Genomic DNA, 23,048 nt, shown 5'->3' on the forward strand with positions numbered 1-23,048 from the left:
TTTCTTACAGGCAAATCTGAAGTTAATTTCTGTCTTGCTGTGTTCATATCTCTGTGTTTGATTCCATCTTTTAATAGCAGTTATCTTGTTTTTAAAATGTGAAATGATAAAGTACTCTTCTTTTTTTGAATTATGACTTGTAAGAAATACGTCACTATTGCCTGTGCTTCTGTTTCCTAATGTTATGCCATCCTCCCAATGTTTATGACTTTCCTAGTTTTTAGGTGTTTCTTCTATTATCTTGAGTTCCTAAGTTATTGTGCTGTACAAATGAAAGTAGTAGTGGGGGAGCTGTGAGAACGGGCTGTACAGGATGGAGGAGGTGTTAAATTGCTGGTTTTTCTCTTTCTTCTGTGGTGTCTGAAAATGTGGTGGAATTTTTTTTTAAGTCAGCAAATTGGCATGAATAGGAGAGTAAGCACACTAACAAGATTGTAATATATACCACCTAGGGACATTTCTGGAAGTTGCACCTTCAGTCTTTCCGCAATAAACGATCGCTCACATTTGCTACAGGTGATTGCTACAAGCTCTTGGTCACTGTCTTCCAAGTGGTATTATCACTGATTTTTCAAAAACTATTTCCAGCAATGAGGTGATAATATTGTCTTCAAGTTTTTATTTTATTTTAATTTTACTTCCTTACTGGGATTTTCGTTATGGATGCTATAAGATAGTGCTTCCTTTGAATCCCCTTTCCACCAATTGCCCATTAATTAGTCATCTGGTTGTTTATATGGTCAATGTGTATTTATGTTTTTCCAGATCTCGTGGGTGACTCTTGCATACTGAATTATTTCTAAGCACTTATGCCACTGAAGGCAAAACAGTCTCACTCTTAATGTTGTACAGTTTTTCACCTCAGGGAAGCATTTGGTAGAGCATTAGGATTATATGAGCTGTATTGTCTAACACTAGTATTAGAAAGAACCACACCAAACTGTTAAAAATTCTTTGATTGAATAATACAGGAGTGACATTAAAAAGACAGTAGAATGTATTATTGTATAAGCAGTAGCATGTATTACTGTATAAAATTCTCTGTTATCTAGGTGAACGCAGAATAAATGCCATTTCTTTTTCAGGCTGCATGGTTTTTCCCCACTACTGCATGGGGTTTTCTTGGGGTTTTTTCCTTCTTTTATTTATTTTTTTTCTCTCACTTCAGGAGCTCCAGACACAGCTAGAGGAATTCAAAAGACAATCTGAGTATGAACTAAAGCAACTGGAGAAAGAGAAAGAAATCCTAACTGGGAAACTTCAAAACTCTTCACTTGAGGTAAATTGGGCATAGAATGTAATTCAGTAATAAAAAGGCTCTTAATTTTTCCTCTCATCTGAGAGATTCTTGATTAGATTTTAATCATATTTGCTGTGGCCATCATTCAAGAAAATATGCAAGGACTCTAGATAGAAATAACAGAAATTACTGCTCCTGAACATCTATGAAGATTTTGAGAAGCCTATTATTTTGATAAATTTCGTATATCACTCTTTGGAGACATACTAAGGCTTTTTGGTAAGGAGTTTGGCCATATCAGGATTGGACAGTGACTCTGAATGTTTGTCTGCATACACGGCTAAGTGAGATTGGAATCTTCCTTACAGCTTCTCTTGACTTTCTGGCATTTTTGTGTGTGTCTGTGTATATATTTAGGCATGTGGAAGGGCCTGTTTGCTTGTTCCCTTGAGCAAGAGAACTGAATGGAAAAAAGGTGAAATAGATCTTTTCTTCTGTTCTGTTAGCTTGATGGTAAGGGTGGTAACTGAAGAAGATTAGAATGTGTAATAATTTCGTATGTATCAGTAGTTAGGGATGCCTCCCTCTATATTCTCAACATCAAAAATGAAATAGAGAAAGCATTGTGATCCCAAAGTTGCTTTGAGGATGTCATAGCTTATGTACTGTTCCGCCGTCTAGTTACACATAAGTCATATTGCAAATCTGCATGCATGGATTAATCTGGAAATAAATACCTGAGATGTTTTAGTATTAGCTGTAATTAGTCACAGGCCAATGATGCAAATTTTCCAGATAAGAACATCTACCAAAATATTTATACAGGAAAGCGTCATTATTAGAAAAGCCATAACAGGTTGGATAAATAATTTTCTGCCAAAACAAACCCAGAACTCCTAGAAGGCAATTATTTACTCAGGTAAACAGTGCACCTTTAAATTTTCTGACAACTGTGGATACAAATTTTCTCCCTCTCAGGTGTTATTGTTTTGTGTTCAAGTGCATGTTATATATGAGAGATTTCCTTTTCTGCTTTTTTTTCTGATACTTTTATCTCATACATAAGCTGTAAAACAACTGGTTTAACAGAACTGAAATCGGTGCCCTAGTGAAAAGTTCTGATAATGCTCAATGCTGCATTTATTTTCTACCCCAAGTATATCATTCCGTTTGGTACCCTTTTTAGAAGAATGACAACATGACTTATGATTGTCCATTGTGGGAGATAATGGGAGTATGGACATATTTCACCATAAGAATTTGTCATCAATTTCTTTGGTTCTTTCCTGGCAATCCATATTTTAAGGCTCCAAGATTTCATTAAGCAAATTTGGATTATTCCCAAATATACAAAATTTCTTCAGTCTAGTTCAAGAAAAAGTAATGAACAATAGGAAATAGGTAGCTCACAGTGTGGAACTACTGAATTGCACATAGCTACTGTTGTTCTAAGTGACTATCTACAATTTCCATTGCTTTATATCTTCACTGATTCTAACCAGTTTCATTTCCACTAAGTTCAAGTAGGAGCTTGCATGGCAACAGCACGGCAGAAGTTGAAAGACCTAGATCTTTCTCAGCTGACACTGGTAGACTCTGAGTGGCGATAATAAGCTCTTTTTGAATGTTTGAAGGCAGAAAAAGGACGGATAAGCTCATCAGGGGCTAAGCAAGATGTTCCCCTACACACCTTCTTCTAGTTTCCCACATGCCATTGCTACTGCTTGGTGTGCCCATTCCAGCAATCAGGGCATGTGTGGTGATCATTTACTGTGTAGCATCTGCTTTTTCTCCCATTCTTTCTATACTAGCTGTACTAGTTCTGAGTGCAGTGTGGTCTTTTCTCATTCTTATCTCCTGTAAAAAAAGATTTGTACATTCTAGTATCAAACAGTTGCATACTGATATTCTATCCATTTTCCAGTCTTAGAAATACAGAATTTAAGTGTAGTTCTTGCTGTTCTTAAAATTCTGGCTGAACCTCGGTTTTAGGTTTCATTACATGTTTCTGCATGCCACTGTTTTCTACAGGTTCTTCTCTGAGAGAATTTCAGGTCAATCCAACCTGTTACCTATCCAGAGTAACTTCTTTCCACCTAATGCAAAGTGTTGTACTCAGAAATTAGTCTTTAGTCTTTTCCAAATTCACTTAAATGTACATTTTTCTACAAAAATGTCTTATTCCTTTCAAAGCTGAAATTTACCATGATAATTCAGGCATTGCAGGGTAGTGCCTCAAAGTTACATTGGTTTGAGGTGTGAGGGGAGGAGATGGAAGGGAGGAGTAATGGCACGCTGTCCAGTCTCATAGTATTGTCTAGATCTATGCAGGTGGTGTATTCCACTGAAAGGTCTTAAAGAAATCAAAAAGTTTATAACATGAAGCAATTATTCTTCAGGTTTTGCAGATGGAAAAAGTAAGGCAGTGAGTTACCAAGCATCTTTTCTTGAAATCACACATTAAGGACAGAAAAACAGGGAAGAGACCTGTGTTTCCTAGCTGTTAGTCCTGTCATATCATGAAGTCATGGCAAATGCAAGAAATAGTGGAAAATTATTGCTAGAATAGACATAACCATAAGTAATATAAAATCGTATATGTCATGTCATGTGACGTGTTCACAACACCATGGTAAGAATGAGCAAGATACACTAATAACCATTTTGCTTTATCTTGGAATCTAACAATGCTCCCCAAAAGGAGGAAATTCTCCCTCTGGAGAGAGATTTTGCATTTTTCTTGGTACTTCATAGATTACTTTCTGAACCAATTATTTGCCATTATTGCTAGGGAAATGAAGAAATTTCAATTTATAATACTTTCCTTCTGTAAACATGTGAATATTCACAGCCAAGAAACCACTATTTACTATACAACGTTGTTTCATTGAGGGCACGATTCCCAGCTGGTAACCTTTGCAATGGCTCAGCCCACAGCTTCCGCCTCAAAGGTTAGGCAATGTGCTGTTACTAATCCTGTTCTAACCTGGATACAATTTCAGATCTAAAAATAGCTTCCTTGGCTGCATACGGCACATTTCTGGTTGGGCTGACATAGCTAGAGCACTGTGCAGAGTAGGCAGAATCATGATAACTTCATCTCTCTGGGGATGTACTTTAAAGTGGCAGTATTTCTGCAGTAGTGAGGTTTTCCTGAATAAAGAAATGAGGTTTACACCTGTTTGGTCCTTTGGAAAGAAGGATGTGAGATCCTATGTGGTTCGAATGCTAATTCATTAGAGTCCCTCAGTTCCTTGGTTTTTCACTGCAGGACATCTTCAACGTGTTAAAGGGCTATCCTGGAATTGAAGGTACATAAAGTGGAAGCGCAGGTGGCATGTTGTCATGATACATCTTTGAACGATGTTAGCATAGCAGTGCCCAAAGCCTTGATGGATCCTGCAGGTACCACCAAATGGCAGAAGTGTGCCTAGTGTGTTCACACCTATCCCTACAGTCAGGAATTGCCATAAGTTTAGGAAGGCAGTTACTATGAACTTAACTGAAGTAACTGAAATAAGCATAAAGACAACAGCAAAATGTAATTCATTATTTTGTTGTTGCTTCTTGTACTAAATTACCATTTTGATGTAATTGCATCATAGTATGAACAAAACCCTGTAGCATTTGGGTGCCTTATTTTGACTGAACAAATTCTCAGTTGTGGTGACTCTTCTATAATACATCAAAAGGCAGTTTTAAGTCATTTATATAGATTCATCCCCTAGCAATGCATTGAGAAACTTGGATCTTTCCACTTTAAAGATACAGGAAGTCAAAATATTCTCTCTGATTCCAACTTTAGATCTTGTCTTTGAGATTTCACACTTCTTATGTACAATACATAAAAGAAGGGGAGAGCAGACATAAGGTAGACTTAAAGTTTTCATGGTGCTTGCACACACAATGAATTAAAATAATCAAAGCAGAAGTCAAACCGGGGAGCCAACTGTGATGAGGTGCACAGCCTTATACTTGCCCAGTATTTTTACTCATGGGCTATCAAAGTCTGAGAGATACTTCTTCAAAAGAATCAAGCCAACCTTCCCAGAAGAAGGACAGTAATTATGGTTAGAAAAAAATGAAACTTCAAAGACTTTTGAAATATTTCAAAACTTACCTGTTTTCTTTTAGTACTGGTTCATTTTTTCATTACTTGGAAGACAGTGGGAGGCAAAATCAGCTGTCATAAGAAAGGGCAAGGGCAAGCATAACTCTGAAATTTTAGAAGAATTCAGCAGAGCTCAGGAAAGTACTATTGCCTAGAGTTTATACTGTGGATAGGTATTAGTGTTATCTTTGAGACCACTTTATGCAATTCTGGTGGATAAAAGTGAATGGTACTAAAAGTACATCTTTTTTCCAAAGTTTTAGTTTTGCAGCAGGAATATATAAAACACAAAATCATACAATGTTGATGGTTTGTTAATAATAAAAGGAGCCAAATAAATTCTGGACTGATGTGAGCTGGCATAGTTTCATTGGCCTAAATGTTGCTTTACCAGTTTAAACAAATTGAGGGTCTGGCTGTGTGATTTGAAGTAATGAAACACAATAAAATGCCTGAGCACTGCAAAATATTCCAGAAAAGGATTTCAGCTGGTGGATTTGAAAGCCCTTTTAATTCAAAGAGAGGAGGATGAAGCCAGGTGGGATGGAAATGTTTGTTTGTTAACCTCTAATATGTTAGAAGTAGCGGGAATAATGAGAAAGAGTGTGTTGGTATGCAAGGTATATTTGTGTAGATATTTTTCCCTAAATCACTGAAAAATAATGTTTTTAGAAATACTTTGCCACCTGATTTCTTACTACATTATGTTCTCTGTTGCTACCAATTTACTGCTTAGCCTATTTCCAGTTAGTACGATCTTATGTTTCATGTTAGTAGCACTTTGAACCTGTAATTGTCTATTGAAGAAAAATTGTCTATATGAAGAGAGTCTGAAAGGTTAACAATATTGTGACCACAGCTGAAGCTTATATATGCCTCTTTTATCTTTCCTGCCTAGATGAATATTTAATTTGCAAAAGAAATTTTCCAAGCATTTTTCCTGTTTCAAATTTTTCTATTTGAAAATATACAGCCTACTCTTCTGGCACATCTTTTTTACTTGCTGGCTTACTTTCAGGAAGGTCAGAAAAAAAAATGCATGCTTGAATGCAGTAATGCTAATGCGTATTGCATCTGCTGTTACAGAGGACTGTACAGCATTAAGTGTTTCATATCAAAGGTTAGTTTTATAAGGAACTGCAGTACCTAAAAACTTTTGTGTTTCTTTACTTTATACAGGCAAACATTGTCTTGAGTTTAATATGTATTAAGATAAAGTGAATGTTTTACCTGTAACCAGAAAGCAAAGTGCCCCTTTGGTTAAATCTTTTGATTTACCAATTATTTTAAAAAAAATAATAAACAAAACCTGCAGCATCTCTGGAAACAAAAGTATTGTTGGCAAGTAGCTCCTTCCTTCCCTGGTGAAACAAACCACACTGAATTATACTCGTAAATAGGTATTCTTTTTGTTACTTTTATGGCAGCCACGATAGGCATATCTATTGTATTTAGCAATTAAATTAAGAGAGGGGAGAAAATTAATCAAATCTGAAATGTGATGGGCAGAATTCTTGTTTCCATTGGCTCAAATCTACTGCTTTATATAAATGTACTCTGCAGTGTTACATCTCCAGGATGACCATAAGCACAGCTTTAGGCCTGCCACCTGGTTTGTGCCATAATTATTGTGCAAGTTGAACTATAGATTACAGAATCACAGAATCACAGAATAACCAGGTTGGAAGAGACCCACCGGATCATCGAGTCCAACCGTTCCCATCAAACACTAAACCATATCCCTCAGCACCTCATCCACCCGTGCCTTAAACACCTCCAGGGAAGGTGACTCAACCACCTCCCTGGGCAGCCTCTGCCAGTGCCCAATGACCCTTTCTGTAAAGAATTTTTTCCTAACGTCTAGCCTAAACCTCCCCTGGCGGAGCTTGAGGCCATTCCCTCTTGTCCTGTCCCCTGTCACTTGGGAGAAGAGGCCAGCACCCTCCTCTCTACAACGTCCTTTCAGGTAGTTGTAGAGAGCAATGAGGTCTCCCCTCAGCCTCCTCTTCTCCAGGCTAAACAACCCCAGCTCTCTCAGCCACTCCTCATAAGGCCTGTTCTCCAGCCCTTTCACCAGCTTTGTATGAGATGGAGACAATTTGAAAAGAAATAATTTAAGAAAAGTATTTGATGGGTGATAGGCAGCATATGCAAAAGGGATGACATTCTTCACTGAAAAAACTGCTCCTTGCAACAAACAGAAATATTGTTATTTTTCTTAGAGCAACACAGATTCATAAAATGTACTCAAATTTACATAATTCCTCACCATTGTGAATACAGCCATTAATCCTATTGTGCTGACTTACTTTTCTGGAAGGTGGCTCAGCTGAAGCAAATATTAGACCAGCAAGCAAATAATTTCAAGGAGTCACTGAAGAAACAGAATCTACAGTCTGACAAAGAAAAAGAGAAGCTTTTGCAGGATCTTCAAAACGCCATTAAAGAAAACCAGAATGTTAAAGTGCAGCTAGAGTCAACACATCAAGAAGTCTTAAAAATGTTGGAGAAAAGCAAAAATCAGGAACTCAAGGTCAGTTTATGACATACTAATGTAAAGATAAATTGTATTTGTGGGATGAACCGCATTAGCTAGAGCCAACTGTCAAAACTCAGTTGTCTCCACATATCTCAGTGATGGGCTGTTGTTGTTGCATATAATTATTCTTTAATTTTTAAACCTCATCATCTTCAGGTTGGTTTGTTGTTTGGGGTTTTTTTCTAACATTTTAAATTAGGCCACCAGTGTGAATGAAAGTTTCATAAAATAATACAGCCTACACTGTACAATTAGGCTGCAATGAATTCAAGCTCCTCTGGCTGTGCTCTTGCTTCAGAAATACAAGGAAATTCCTAAGTGTGTTATTAACAGGACTCAGTTTTATTCTTTTTCATCCATTATTAATTTATACATAAATACTCTAAAAGAAATATAATAGACATAAATAATGATATGTATTGCTTTGAATACCTTCAAGAAATCAATTCTGTGAGTGGATAACCAAAGCTTTTAAAGCTTCAAGTAGATTTATTTGGTGATGAAATGTTAACACAGTATATTGAGGTTCTAAAGAATGTTGCTGTTTGAAAAAGAAAATGAACTCAAAAAACTTGTCAGTGTTGCACACAAAAGGGAAAAGCTCCTTATAAAACATATGCAGTAAACCCACCCTAAGTAGAATTTAATATTATTTATATATTGAGAATAAAGTTCCAGCTCTAACAAAACCAAGTTGAAGGCAGTAAGCTGGTGAAAATTAAACTGAGGATAGGAGTTAGCTCTCAGAGCCACTACAGAGCAACCACTCCACAATTTACAGTGTATCAGCAGCACTTCTAAGGACAGTGGATGTTCTAACCAAGAAGGACACAAGGAGAGACAGAAACTTTTGTCTGACACGCTGTGATAAGTAATAATCATAGAATCATAGAATAACCAGGTTGGAAGAGACCCACCGGATCATCGAGTCCAACCGTTCCCATCAAACACTAAACCACGCCCCTTAGCAGGTCAAATCAGGGAGACTTTATATGTTGAATAATAAAACATATTTCTAATGTCAAATAGTGCAAAGAGGTCAGTGTTATTTCATGATGTACAAAAAAATCTAATAGACAATATCTTGATAACTTCTCTTATACCTATTAAGAGCTGCTTTTTAACTTCAACTCATTCTTGTGTTGTTGAAGTGTCATATAAAGTGGTGATGAAAATGTGAGTTCTACAATGAAAGACCAAATTAATCCTGACATTACAAGTAAAATAACAAGGTGATGAATAGACTCCAACTACTTTGTTTTTTATTGTTGGCGGGGGCTTTTGCTTACAGGAGGCAGAAGAACGTTTGAAAAAGGAATTTAATGAGACTTTCAAGATCCAACGTCAGTCTCATAGGCTGGAAATACAGACCTTGGAAGAGAAAGCAAAGAAAGAATTGCATGATGAACTCAAGCAGATACAGAAGCAGCAAACTGTTTTGCTAGGTATGATGCCTCATGTCACGGACATGGGCTTCTAATGCTTGACTATATGCTGAAAAGCTATGACTACCCTCCCATGCATTTTCTTTCCCATCTTCTGGGAACTCGGGTCTTTGTGAATCTTCTTTTTCCATACCCTGCAATTTCAGCAATACAGACATAATATTCTGTGTTAACATAGCTCTTAGCTGTCGGCAGCAGAATATTGTTGGGAGAGTAGTCCATACAACATTCAAGTTATGCATTATCAGGTATATTAAATTGGAATATTGTAGTTAGCGTATATGACTTTCCTCTTTCTTTTCTGTGATATGAAGAATTATTATATGTGGTGCAAATCTGTCGTATTGAGTTCAGTCGGGGAGATCAGTTGCTCCATATGTACTGTTTAGTCAATTTAGGCAGTTCCCTAAACTGTTCAGAACCAAGCAGAACACTGCATTGGGAGAACATGTAATATCTCTGGGTTTGAATTCAGGTTCTTAAAGCTCATCTATAAAAGTTTTTTAAATTAAGGAAAGAGGAATTTGAAAGTATTTTAGTACAAACTGGATTCTCTTCTTGGTTTTCTTTTTTTTCAGCAATTCAGATTTGCTGAGAAGACCTGTTGCTCTTAAACTTTGTGTTCAACAGATAAATTCTGTTCTTCAAGAAAAGTTGTAGAGAGACAATAGAAAAAGGTTCTTTCTCCTTGTACTTGATCCATCCCCAAACTTGTATGCAGTATACACTAAAGATACAGTATATGACAGATCTGCTTACGTAAGTGTTGTACTGCTCTAACCAAACCAGAGCTCTCCTCAGTCTGCTTTATGGCCCCCTACAAAACACCAGTGGACAACAGGGAAGCTCAGAGGTGCTCCAGCAAAATTCGAAGGTAGAAGAGGCAATTATAGCAATTTAGTCTGCAAAACAACTGCCACAGAATTGCCCCTCTGATTCCAATGTTGAATCATTGCTGTTGTAGCTCCATCTCCTCTTAATATTGCTCAACTGAGTTCCTTCTCTAGTAACAGCAGGCCATTATACTTAATGCTGAAAGAATTAGGAACAAAGCAAAATGCAATGTATTAATGTTTTCATCTACCTTGTATCTACCTGCCCCATCCCGCTAGCCTCTGACTGCCTTATTGTCTCTGATTGTTACTAGGATCTCTAAGGGTGGAACTCTCTGAGCAACAGACATCATGCACTAATCTCAAGAAACAAATAGAAGAACTCCAGATGGAGCTGGGGAGTGTGAGGACACTGAAGAAGCAACAGGCAAGAATACAATTTCTACTTCCATTGCTACATTGTGTTTTGCAAAAGCAATAGTATCAAATTTCTCTCTTCAGAGATATTAAGAGTGTACAGTCTTCTTCAATGCACACAATTCTAGTGCAATTTTCACATTAAATTAAGAGACTGTGAATAACTAAATTTGGCCTTTTTCTTAGGAAGGAAGTAGCCAGAGCCAGATCAGATCTCTTCATGATGAACTGGAAAAATGTCAGAGTGAAATTTCTGAACTCAAGAAAGAGAATTTACTTTTGAAGGATACAATGGAACTACTCAGTGCTGAGTTGGAGTCACAGAAGCAAGAAGCTGCACAGCTTCAGGATAGGGAGAAACAGCACAGAAGGTTTGCCTTAAATTCATACTTCACAGTGCTATCTAGAGATTCAATAATAATGCCAGCATCAGAGTTGTTCTAAACGTGATGAGTGTCAGACTCTCTCCTTTCTAAAGTACTTTAGAGGTGAGGAGTTTTGTAAAAGCAGTAGTTCATTTCACATTTCTCTTGAGCTGTAATAAAAGCATTTGAACTTATTGTTCATTATATGTCACAGAGAAATATGTCCAATGTAGCCTTGCAGGGGTGACCTGAGAAAATATGCCTTTGAAAGGCACTAGAAGACATAAACAAATCCCAAACTCAACCAAGAGATATTAAAAAAGTGTAGAAGTCCCGGAGAATAAATGCCCATTTTCTAGATGTACTCTATTGTGGCTGAAACCAATGGGTTGTTAACTCTAAAGGGGACACGAGATTGCTGTACGTACTCTGAGACTCTGCAGTGGCCGTAACAGCCAGCTTAGTGGTGGGAGAGTAAGGGCAGTGACAGCAGATACTTACAGTGCCTCTGGGCTGATGGAAGTCTGGAGCTGTAATATGCTGTCAGGGCACAGGAAGGACAAGCCGACTCTGTAGTCTTGGCTGTCTTGTAGAAGGTGGACCACGTCCTCTTAGAGTAGCCACAGGCTCAGAGCACATGTTGCATTGCAGTAATGGCAGTCTTGCCTTTTGCATACAGAGAACATGCGGGACTTAACTTTTACATAGGAGACAAGACTGGGGTTCACTGTCCAGAGCATTTGTATGGCTGTTGAATCCTTTGAAATTTCTGGATGATCATACTTTAAACATTCTCTTTGCAGAGAGATTGCGAGGTCTGGTGCACGTGAATCCATTTCTGCAATGATGTACAATGTATGCACCTAGCTACTCAAGCTGTATATATAAAAGGATTTCTGAAGAGTATGAGAGTATGCCCTTAAAGGAATTTTTAAAATTATGTCATATATATAGCCTAAAGAAAAGCACTCAAGGGATACAGTGTCTCTTGGCAGACTGTCAGAGTGGCCAGGGTAATTCAGTTGCTGTCTACCAGTCAGTAGATATTTAAAGAATGAGAAAGGTTTTTTTTCGCCCTTTGTACTCTTTGGAGAGTTACTTGAAAGTGACTTTCATTTCAAGCTATTGAAGCAAGATCAGCAGAAAGAATTGCAAACCAGAGAGTTTCATCAGTGCCCTCCAGCTACCTTGAAGGAATTTAGTGCCTCTGTTCCTGAAGAGAAGAATTATTCACATGTCAGCGAGGAGGTCTAAAAGGCCTCAGATGCTAAAGCTGCTGGGCTGGAGGGTAATTTTAACAAGGGATAAATGGTGTAGCTCTACTAGAGCAAGTATTTGAGAAGGAAGCATTAATGGAAATTATGTAAGGAGAAATTCTTCAAATAACAGGAGATAGAACCAAAGAGCTCAAGTGGTCCTAGGCACCTGATAGGCTGCTCTGAAATAAACGTATGGAATATCTGGAACATTAACTTTCAGCTCTTGTTTTGCTTTTGCAGGACAAGTAATTTGTATAGGGGAATAGTTAAATTGGTGAGTGCATGTAAATAACAGCTTTTTTACTGTGACTTTAACAACAGTGACCTTGTCTTATGCTCTATAGTTGTTTGACTTGAAAGCTGATAGTGACTTGTTATTTGCATGTGCCAAATTTTTATAACCAATTATTTAAAATTACTATTCCTACTCTTGACAAGTAAATGAAACCAGTAATCTGCTTGAAATAATCATTCACGTTTCCATTCTGTTGAATTGTGTGATTTCCACCTCCAGTACAGAAACCTTTTACAAGGACTAAGATGACAGCAGCTAACGGCTTTTTTATGGGAAGAGAGAACAAGTCCCAGAATGGCTGTTTGGAAGGAGGGCTTTTATTCTACCCCTGAAGATCCATTTCAGGGATTTTGCTCTCATTTTCACACTTATTCTTCTGCTTATTTTGTACTGAGTGCCAAACCAGTCACTCTCACGGCTGTGCTCTAATTTCAAGGGCAGAAAACTTTTATGGGTCTTTTGACCTTTCCTGAAGCATTTCAGTAATCAAATGAAAGGGGCTTAGAAATACATTAAAAAGAAAAAAAAAACCAGTACACTGAATATCTTCTGTGAAAATTATAATCAGTAATTTGCTGAGTATGATATCTCTGTTTTAATCAATAGACAACAGAAAACGGTCTCTGCATTGAGCTTATGAAAAAATTTCTCCAAGGTTTAACAAAATGCTAGGAAACAAAGGGCAACAAGCTAACAATGGTTCTTCACTAGATTTCTATTGATTTGGGGGTTGGCATCAGAAAGCAGTGTTATGGCTAGGCCTGAGAAAATGTTAGGCATTTTTAATTGATGATGTTAATCAAATAGCAGTATCTTTCAAAAGATATTGTCTGTTAAAGACAAATACTGTAGCTAAAGGCATTATAACATTTATTTCCACTTTTGAAAAAAAATATTTTTAAGATAGCGGTAGGCAGTATTAAATTATTCTGGTGCTGTGATGTGATGAAATATAACATCAAAGCTTCCTGGCAAAATCTCAGAGACTGCAAAATAATTTTGCTTAATAGAAGTGAGTTCCCATGTTTGACCACTAAGACTGATATACAAACTCACTACAGACAGAATATCAGTATCAACGTTATCTAGAATAGATCCTCTGTTTCCTGAGGGCTGAATGTCAAGTACTTCTCCAAATAGTGTTCCTCTTCCTCAGTGTTAGTGCTGTTCTGCTTCAGATTGGAACTGAAGTATCAAAGTCAAATGGGTAAGCAGAAGCCCAAAACTGTGCCCAATTAACTACCTTTGTAGTAAATAAAAGACCTCAAAACTGCATGCTTTGATCAATGATAATGAACTAGTATTGAAATGTGAGAATTCAGACATATTTTAATACCGATGAAAGGCTACTGGTAGAAGACCTCCATATCAAGCATAAAAAAGAACTGGACATACTGAAACAAGACCACCGGAAGGAAACTGAAAACATATTATCTGATTTCAGCAGCACTCAGGCACATCTCCAAGCAAAGATCTTCTCCTTAGAAACTGAGTAAGTCATTTAAATAAACTCTGGCTCAACCTGGCAATGAGTTCTCTTTGAAATTATTATTCTTAGTATGTCCAATTGTTTTATTACTCATAGATAGAATATTATAAGCAATGAAATAGAAGTGTATAGGTATTTCCTTTGCAAACACAAAATACCCAGGTATATTGTAATAAACTCTGAAGTAATGTAAAGCAATATACATAAAGTTCTACAATGCTAAGTTTAAACCTGCACTTAGCATCTTGCACTTCTATGAGTGCAAAGTCATGTTTGTCACAGATGATACCGGAGGCCCTCATCCATGATCTTGTACTTAATTTCTTTCTGCAGAGCAGCGTCTTTGAGGTTAAGCTCTTGCTTATTCTCACTCCCTGGCAAATTTCCCAGATCAATCTCCTATAACTCATGTAAATAAATGCACTTTGCAGCCCCCTGTGGAGTCAAGTAGTTCTGTGGTGCTTCAGACTATACAGGAGAGGCCACTCAGAAACAATCCCCATGATTATATACAACCCTTGTCCTTTTCTCTTATCCCAACTGTGTGGCGTAGGTCCAGAAGAGAGACCTACCTGCAGGTCTCAAAGCATTCAGATATTAAGATTTATCATGTTATCTAAACTTGAAATACACTAAATTACGAGTATAAGATTGGGAAAGGGCCCTCTCAAAAATGTTGGCCCTCACAAAAAAACCCACAAAATGGTGGTTTGTATTCTGTATTACATTTCTCAGTATGGCAGGTGAAATTCATAGCACTCAGTTTCTCAAGCACCAAAATTCATTAACTCGGCTGATGAAATAATGACTTGTTTTCTCATGAGTCAATCAAATGTATATTTCCACACCATCTTGAAGGTGTGAGTTCTCTTTTTAATCTTTCCCCCTTCTTAAGGCATTTAAAGAGCTGAACTTCCACTAGAGGTTTTGACTTAAAGGGTTCACTAAAGCAGTATGTATATCAAAGCCTCCCTTTTCATGAGTTACAGGAATTTAGTATTTTTGAGGCCTCTATCAAATACAGTTGGAATTAGCCTAGGGATGCTAAAATTATTGGTTCAGAAAAGAGAACAAACAGATGAATACAGACACAGATACTGTGATGCACAATTTTTTTCTTCTAAGCAGCTAGAGTAGCAATGTGATGTGCAAGCTTGTTCGTATTTTACATGCAGGGCTGGATTTGACACTGAATAGGTGTCGTGGGTTAGCCCTAGTTATAATTTTATTTTGAAACTCCACAATCTTTATGTAACCCATGTACAGATGCCCATTTTTAAAAAAATGCTTATTTACTAGAAAGGCCTGACTATGTCCCTGTATTTTAAATTTGAAATTTAGGGCAGAGTACAGCCCAGGTATCTCTTGAATCTCATTTGAGAAAGTTTTTTCTGCTTTACATTTTCTTTGGTGCAGACTTAAAGAATTAGAAGAAAAGTCAAGAAAGGAGTCCAGATCAGAAGATACACACCTAATAAGCTGTAAGCAAGACAAGTTAAATGAGAGAGAAGAGATTATCAAGCAGCTGGCGGTAAGATTTCCTTTTATATGTACATTTATATTTTGGAATCTGTTGGAAGGCTCCATTCCTATTCAGTGTTTCAGACATTGCTTCAGACTAATTCTTTCTGTTCTGGAATACTTTGACAAATATATGTTTTTATACCAACTTCCAACAAATACATGTTTCCATACACAACTTTTCTTTCCCCTCAGGAAGAAAGAAAATTTCAGCACTCACTTTTAACCAACGCTGAATCCTACCGGAATCGATCATTTTCTTTCAACCCTAATACAGGATGTTTGACTCCTTCCAGGAAGGTAAGACGGGCAATACAATTAAAATTGCAGATTGTGATGTTTTATTGCTATTGGAATCAAATAGATGATCAGGAAAATAAAGGTCCCATTAATTTTTATGGTAATGTTATTCCGTATTATTCTTTCCAGTAAGGCAACCTCAAGTCAGGTACTGAGTATACTATAAATTCAGTACAAGTATACATGCACTTAGTTACAGATGTTTAAGCAAATATAAAAAACTGGAACACCGAAGACGGGGGTCTTACACTGGAATAAGCACAGACATTGCTTGCAGTCTTGGGACCTGCTTGCAGATTTGGGAGTTGATATTTGGATATTGCATGTATCAAGAAAAATTATGAATAGTGTTTGAACTGCTCAGGATTAGCCCTTTGTCATTCCATCCCTGTATATAATACTGTCTATAAATAGTCATGGAAAGAAGGGAGGTTAAGTTGGTGGAAAGCACCTAACTGAGCTCTGCAAAGCTATTGGCTTTGATATATCTAAAACCTCAAAGTCAAATCCACAAGTTGTATTGTACTACCTAATCCATGGAACCTCACAGCATACCCTGAGAATTTAAAATGCCTACAGAAGAAGATGGGTATCTTCATTTTTGGGTGCTCCTCACAAGATAAATAGGAATGAGGTATTGTCGAGGTTTTATAGGATAAAGAGTAAAAACAATGCGTGTGTAATGAAGTTTTCTATTACAATAAAAAACAGCAGAAGAAAATGGTTGAGGTGCCCAGCCGTGTCGTCAGTGTTCCGAATTTAGCTTCCTACGCAAAGAGCTTTTTGAGCTGTGACTTGAGATCAAAAAGAAGTACTCCTCAAATAACAAAATCTACAAGCTTAGACCAGAGTCCTGGCTGCCTCAGGGTGGGTTCTCCATCGGGACAGTCCTCAGACAGCAGTGCTGACACAAGGTATTTGTCCATTTTGCAGAGACTTGTAAGATGATAAACAAATTGGTATTCAGAATCTTGTAAGCATTCAAATACATTAGACATTTAGAAATAAACAGTGACTTTAAATTACTGTTTAGCAGTGAATTCCATGTGTTCAATTCTCTGCAGACAGATGCAGAACTTGACTGCAGAAGGAGGCTATAATAACTGCCCAGGAAAGCTAACGATTGCAACCCTTCCCAGAACCAAAAAAAACCACCGGAGCTGAAAGTATTTAACTAAGAATGTAGTTAATAATGAAAATGGGTCTTTAAAACTTCAGGCATGTATCCCTATTTCTGTTAAGGATGTGTTTTCATTCATATTTCTGTTGCCTCAGTTTGCACTTGGTCGATGCAGGTGATATATTTTTATTTTAGGAGATATTTGAATTTCTCTAGGCTCATCATTTGGCAAAGGGCTTAGAGAGTTCAAAATTGGTAATCAATTACCGATTACCAGACAGTTAACTAAAAACTTTAGTTGGATGTTTTCTCTCTGAAAAGCTTCCAGTTTTTCCTCAGATAATGATAAATATTAAAAAAAACCCAAACCTACCACTACACTTCAAGACAAAAGCCAGCCTTCTCCCCTATCTCCTAATGGAGAGTAGTTGTCCTGTAAACTCTGTGCTGCAGAGCTCTTCCCTTGAAGGCAGATGGTGCTTACTGCTGCCAAAGACAATAACCTGGCACACAGGCTTTGATCCACTTTGGTAATTACTACATCATAAAGATAAAAGCATTCTGTGTCATGCCAGATGACCGCCAAGGCAAATCAGATTGGTATTTTAAAGGGAAATGTACAGGGAGACTGAGGGTAGCTTGGCTGCTACTTTCTTACTCTTTTAAATCAATCGATCATAAGCGAGTCATATTTGCTACTGTAAGTTAACCAAAATTAATGTATGTGTTAAAAAAAGCATTCTGAATGCTGAAGAATAAGGAACTATGCAATAAGATTGATTATAAAAGCAAGTTAATATTCAGATAAATCTTTCAATTCTAATTAAAACTTTCACCCAACATTTTTAATGCATATGTTGTAATTAATATTTTTAAGATTGAATTTGCAGCTGCCATTTTCTGATTTTCAAGACAATATTCTTGAAACATCCTTTTTTATTTTTTGAGATTTTAAGTCAAGAATTATGTTCAAATATTTCTCTCTAGCTGTTCAGCTCTGCTCCACACTTTCCTTCATGTTACTACCAGTGCTGTTACCTGACTAGCATAGATCCCACTAGAAGTTGTAGCTGGCACCTTCTGGCCTCATTCAGTTCAAGTGAGCGCAGATCCATTCGTAGGATCATAAGCTTTTCCAGTTAAATATTGATATGATTGTAAGTGAGTGATGCTAATGATTATTTGTTTGCACAGGATGCATGGCAATGAACCACCACAAACCAAAGATGACCAAAATCAAGACCCTCAGCATCAAGAATGGTTTACTAAATATTTTTCATTTTAAAGCAAACTATTTCTGCACTTCTCAGAATTATTAAAAAAACCCAAATTCTTGCTGTTTTCTTTCAGGGAGTTATAATCCAATATATAATTCAGGGGGAAAAAAAAAGTAATTTCCAAGTAAATAATTGCGAACAACTGCACTCTCCTACATCTAATTACTATGGAGTTAAAGGCATGGATTTCAGAAAGATATGTTTTTTAAACAACTTCTGTAAAAAACGAAGAAAAAGCAAAATTCTGTATAATGTTATGCAAAAAGACTTTTTAATCAAGACTGTACCACTCCAAAATTACATTAAATGTGCAGTTTGATCTCTGATACATCCTGTCAATCTGGCTCCAGAGGAAAAAAGATCTTACTTCTGTAGGTGATCTCTGTAGTTTTATACATTTGCTTCATCAGTTGTTTAAAGTAATTTCTGCATATAATATTTTAAGTTTTTAATAGGTTTTTGTTAAACTTATTATAAACTGTACAGCATGTGGTATACCTCCAAGTAGAGCATGTTTGTAGCAGGCTGGTTTAGAAATACTTTCTGGTTGTACAGTTAGCATTGCAATTTATTCCTGCTGTGCTTCAATACATGTAACAATCAGCCTGATAAACTAGGATAATATATAAGCATGAACATTAAAACTTGCTTGTACATCATCCATTTCCATGTTTTGCAAAGTAGTTCTACATTACACTGAAGTAAGTCAGACTGATGCACCGAGTTCCAGGTTTATGGGAACTGTGTACTTGTACGTTTTATCTCAGTATTGGTTTTGTTCCCACCAAAATGCCAAGTGGGCAAATGACTACATTTATCAGATCCCACTAACTCATTACTGGGAGGAAAGATACCCATGAAGAAATTAACCCTCAGGTAATTCATCAGCAAATGTGAAAGGCAGGGAACTGTGCACCAGCCACCTAGTGTTTAAGACCTATGTAACAAATTTTATTTGTACAAAGAGGCACCTCCAGCCTAACATGTTCTTGTGTCAAACAGCCAGCAACAACTGGGTCAGCAGACACAAACACTCACTACAAAACAGCCAGTGCACCCCACCCCTGGCAAAAGGAGCGAATACATTCATCTGAGCTGTTTAGTATTTTTTCCAAGGTTAACTTGCTTGGTTTGGAAGGAGACTTTGGCAAAAACATTTGGCAAAAAGACACTTTTTATACATGCAACCAAGAAGGAGATAAAAAGAAGGTGCAGAGTAATTAAGAGTGCCTTAGTGCCTGTGAAAAGAGTGGAAATGCAGAGAGCTGTTTCCCTTTATGAGTTTTCATCCACTCTGCCCCAAAACCTTTTAAAGCAGCCTAGGGAGTTCAATACACAATTACTAGTTCTGATTTCCAGGGTTACAATATTCTGATTAATTAATTCTGTCCTCAAAATGGTGTCCCTAGAAAGTGGCTTTTCTGGCTATGTGGATGTTGTTGCCAAGTAATAAAGAAACAGGACTGCTTTGCTATTTTTACTTCAGAAATCTTTTTATGGCTACATTTACATTACTAAAGAGTGCAGCCCAGTAGAAGCTACTTCTGCAAACTGGATAATACTGACGACCCAGCATCCACAATGAGTGGTTTTTTGGTGGTTGGCAATTTGGACCATCTCTACGCTAGCCTGACAGACAGAACACCAGTAACCTTCCTGTAAAACCAAACAGTGATCTTTGCAAGTATTTTCATTGTACTAGCAAAAACATAGTTAAGGGAAAGCTAGGGCCACCCTCTCTGGAAGAAATAGGATGCCTTCTGGAAAAGACACTTCAACCAGAAAGCATCCTGAAGAGCAACTCTGCATATTTTCCATTGAAATAGAAAAACAATTCACCTTTTTGTGGGGGGTGGGAAAAGAAGACATTTTATTTTGCCGAATTAACTGTATTTGTAGTACAAACTACATTATACAAAAAGCATAAAAAGTAGAAGAACGCCACTGCTTTACATTGCTGAAAATATGCGGACGTGTAAAATCAAGGATCATGTTTGCTTCATTGGAGCAGGAATATTAGCAGATGCTTGTTCTAGGTAAGCTAATGGACCTTGAGGCATTTCTGCAGGCTTTTTGTGCTGCACACTGATATCTTCTAGGACCTGTTGCCAGTGTCGCAGTTTACTCAAATGCTTCTGAATTAATGCTTCTTTTCTCTGCAATTCATTTCTTAATTCTGAAACATCCTATGGATGAAAAAATGTGTATTAGTAAATAAGACAGCTTTCATAAGAATAACTACCTCAAATAAAGAACATGCAATTATTTTAGCTTGAGTTTTCAAGCTGATCTTACAGGAATTCTAATAATGGAAAAGTATAAGCAAAACAGAGGGAGAGCACCGTGAATGCACAAGTTCCATTCCCCTAGCTCACATATTTCAGAGATTGTTACTCCAAGCAAAATTTTACTAACTAGTTTGTTTCTTCCAATGAAATCATCATCTGTGTTCCAATACTTCACAGAGCAGCAGGCATCCAACTTCTCCAGGTTCATGCTGAGAACTATGTTACCAGTCAAGTTTTACCAGCTTAAGATACAGCATCACGTTGAAAAACCCAAAAGTGTGAAGGAGATGATAACTGTACACAGGTTACCCGATCCAGCACAGGTACAGTAACTTAAACATACCTCTTTAATTACTTGCTCTGGTTTCTGGACTGACAGCTGCAGTCTTTTTTGTAGAAAAAAGCACTCAGTTTGTCTTGCAACATCCAGAAACTTCTGGATGCACTGATCAACACCTAAACATAAAATAACAACACAGGAAGAACAGATTCTAAAAAAGAAGTTTCCAGGCTGATGCTGGTAGCCATCTGCATGCTATTAAAAACACATTTCACGGTACTTTCTAGAAAGAAAATCTTCAGATTTACTAAAATGAGCTTTGAAAATTTTCCAGGGAAAGTACACTTCTAAACAGTAGCCAAAGGCCATCTCTTAATTCCTTGCATCATACCTGTTCAATATTAATCACACATCCCACACGGTTGCCTGTCACACACATTTTAAAGCACAGCCACACAGCAACCCAGGCTTTGGTACTTATCAGTCAGGCTGCTGTGCAATACAGAGCTCCTGACGTCAGCAGCCCTAAGGATGCTTCTCCACACAAGTGAAAAAACTCCTAACACCAGCTCCAAGCGTGACTTTGTTTCTGACTCTCCAGCTGAGCCCTTGGCCTCAGCAGAAGCAGACTACTTGGGAAATCGAGACTGCGAGGATCCCGCAGTCTCCCAAGTTCGAATACACGGGGCTCAAACTGACGTTCTGAGGGGCTGAAGTTAACTGCTGCAGCCTCAGAAATCCATTACGTGTGTTTGCAGTCTTCCAGATTTCTGTAATTACTGCCGAAACAATTCTGAACGGTTTTAGGAGAGGCTGCCACCTTGGGCAGCCGGGTCTGGTGGGAGGTGGAACTAGATCATAGAATGGTTTGAGTTGGAAAAGACCTCAAAGATCATCTAGTTCCACCCCTCCTGCCATGGGCACAGACACTTCCCACTACATCAGGCTGCCCAAGGCCCCATCCAACCTGGCCTTGAACACCTTCAGGGAAGGCGCAGCCACAGCTTCCCTGGCAACCTGTGCCAGTGCCTCATAGTGATGAAATTCTTCCTGATGTCTAGTCTAAATCTGCCCCTCTTCCATTTATACCCACTGCCCCCAGTCCTATCACTACCAGCCTTTGTGACCAGTCCCTCCCCAGCTTTCTTCTAGTCCCCTTCCTGTACTGAAAGGTCGCTATAAGGTCTCCTTGGAGCCTTCTCCAGGCTGAACAACCCCAACTCTCTCAGCCTGTCCTCGTATGGGAAGTGTTCCCGCCCCCCGGTCATCTTTGTAGCCTCCTCTGGCCCCGTTTCAACAGCTCCATCTCTTCACCCCCATCCTGTACCCAAACACGGATGGCCCCGGCACAGGTGCGCTCGGCCCTGCTGAACCCCCCGAGGTTCTCGCAGCCCCGCTCCCCCCGCCTGCCCGGGTCCCTCCGGACGACACCCCTCCCCGCGGCGCCCCCGCTCACCGGTGCGGATCTCCTCCTGGTCGGTGCCGTTCACGTAGTCCTGGCTCACCAGGGATGCGAAGCACGCCTGCGGGGAGAGGCCGGTCAGCGCGCCGCGCACCCGCCGCCGCCCCCCCCCGCCGCACGCACCTCGAACGACGCCTCCAGCTCGTCCACCAGCGTCGCGTTGGGGTTGCGCGGCCCGGCCGCGGGCGGGAGGAGCCCCGCGGGGCCCGCGGCGCCCGGAGGCCCCGGCGGCGGCGCCTGGCTGGGGAACATGGAGCCCCGCGCCGCGCCCCGGCCCCGCCCCGCGCCTGCGCCCCGCGGGGAGAGGAGGGGCCGGAGCTGGGGGGGCGGTCAGACGGACGGAGCAACTGCCGAACGGGCCCGGGGAGAGCGCTGGTCAGTCTGGGGGAGAGAGGGCGCCGAGGAGACCTTAGAGCGACCTGCCAGCACCTGAAGGGGCTACGGGAAAGCTGGGGAGGGACTGTTTACAAGGGCGTGTAGTGATGGGACGTGGGGGAACGGGTGTAAACTGGAGAGGGGCAGCTTTAGACTAGATATAAGGAGGAAATTGTTCACGATGAGAGTGCTGAGGCTCTGGCTGCCCCATCCCTGGAGGTGTTCAGCGCCAGGTTAGATGGGGCCTTGTGCCGCCTGATCCCGTGGGAGGTGTCCCTGCCTATGGCAGGGGGGTGGAACTAGATGATCTTTAAGGTCTCTTCCAACCTAAACCATTCTATGATTCTGAGATAAACAAGTTCTAACAGGAGTGTAAGACTTGCTTCATAACTTAGTGCTGAAGCCATGTTAATCACACTGATAGAACAGCCT

The 23,048-nt window shown here is 39.0% G+C and overlaps 2 protein-coding genes across 4 annotated transcripts in view; one reads left to right on the forward strand and one right to left on the reverse strand.

The window, feature by feature from the left end:
- FAM184B (family with sequence similarity 184 member B) overlaps window positions 1-18,483 on the forward strand; it is a 41,676-nt gene extending 23,193 nt beyond the window's left edge. The window contains exons 3-12 of one of the 3 annotated variants that reach the window (XM_069856254.1): window positions 1,169-1,279; window positions 7,672-7,884; window positions 9,182-9,335; window positions 10,483-10,595; window positions 10,772-10,956; window positions 13,850-13,996; window positions 15,410-15,524; window positions 15,710-15,814; window positions 16,526-16,728; window positions 18,129-18,483. In XM_069856254.1, the coding sequence (XP_069712355.1) occupies window positions 1,169-1,279; window positions 7,672-7,884; window positions 9,182-9,335; window positions 10,483-10,595; window positions 10,772-10,956; window positions 13,850-13,996; window positions 15,410-15,524; window positions 15,710-15,814; window positions 16,526-16,728; window positions 18,129-18,219 (1,437 nt within the window). In that variant the 3' untranslated portion in view covers window positions 18,220-18,483. The remainder of the gene's footprint in view (window positions 1-1,168; window positions 1,280-7,671; window positions 7,885-9,181; window positions 9,336-10,482; window positions 10,596-10,771; window positions 10,957-13,849; window positions 13,997-15,409; window positions 15,525-15,709; window positions 15,815-16,525; window positions 16,729-18,128) is intronic. The other 2 variants (XM_069856255.1, XM_069856256.1) reach the window with 2 other exon arrangements.
- Window positions 18,484-19,637: 1,154 nt separating this feature from the next.
- MED28 (mediator complex subunit 28) lies at window positions 19,638-22,529 on the reverse strand. The gene is made up of 4 exons (XM_069856257.1): window positions 22,365-22,529; window positions 22,236-22,302; window positions 20,843-20,955; window positions 19,638-20,397 (listed from the first exon to the last, which is right to left on the reverse strand). Exons 1-4 carry the CDS (start codon window positions 22,491-22,493, stop codon window positions 20,200-20,202), a joined length of 507 nt encoding a protein of 168 aa, XP_069712358.1. The 5' UTR covers window positions 22,494-22,529; the 3' UTR covers window positions 19,638-20,199.
- Window positions 22,530-23,048: the final 519 nt, after the last annotated feature.

This window comes from Phaenicophaeus curvirostris, chromosome 4 (assembly GCF_032191515.1).
Source record: "Phaenicophaeus curvirostris isolate KB17595 chromosome 4, BPBGC_Pcur_1.0, whole genome shotgun sequence".
In the NCBI taxonomy this organism is placed as follows: Eukaryota; Metazoa; Chordata; class Aves; order Cuculiformes; family Cuculidae; genus Phaenicophaeus; species Phaenicophaeus curvirostris.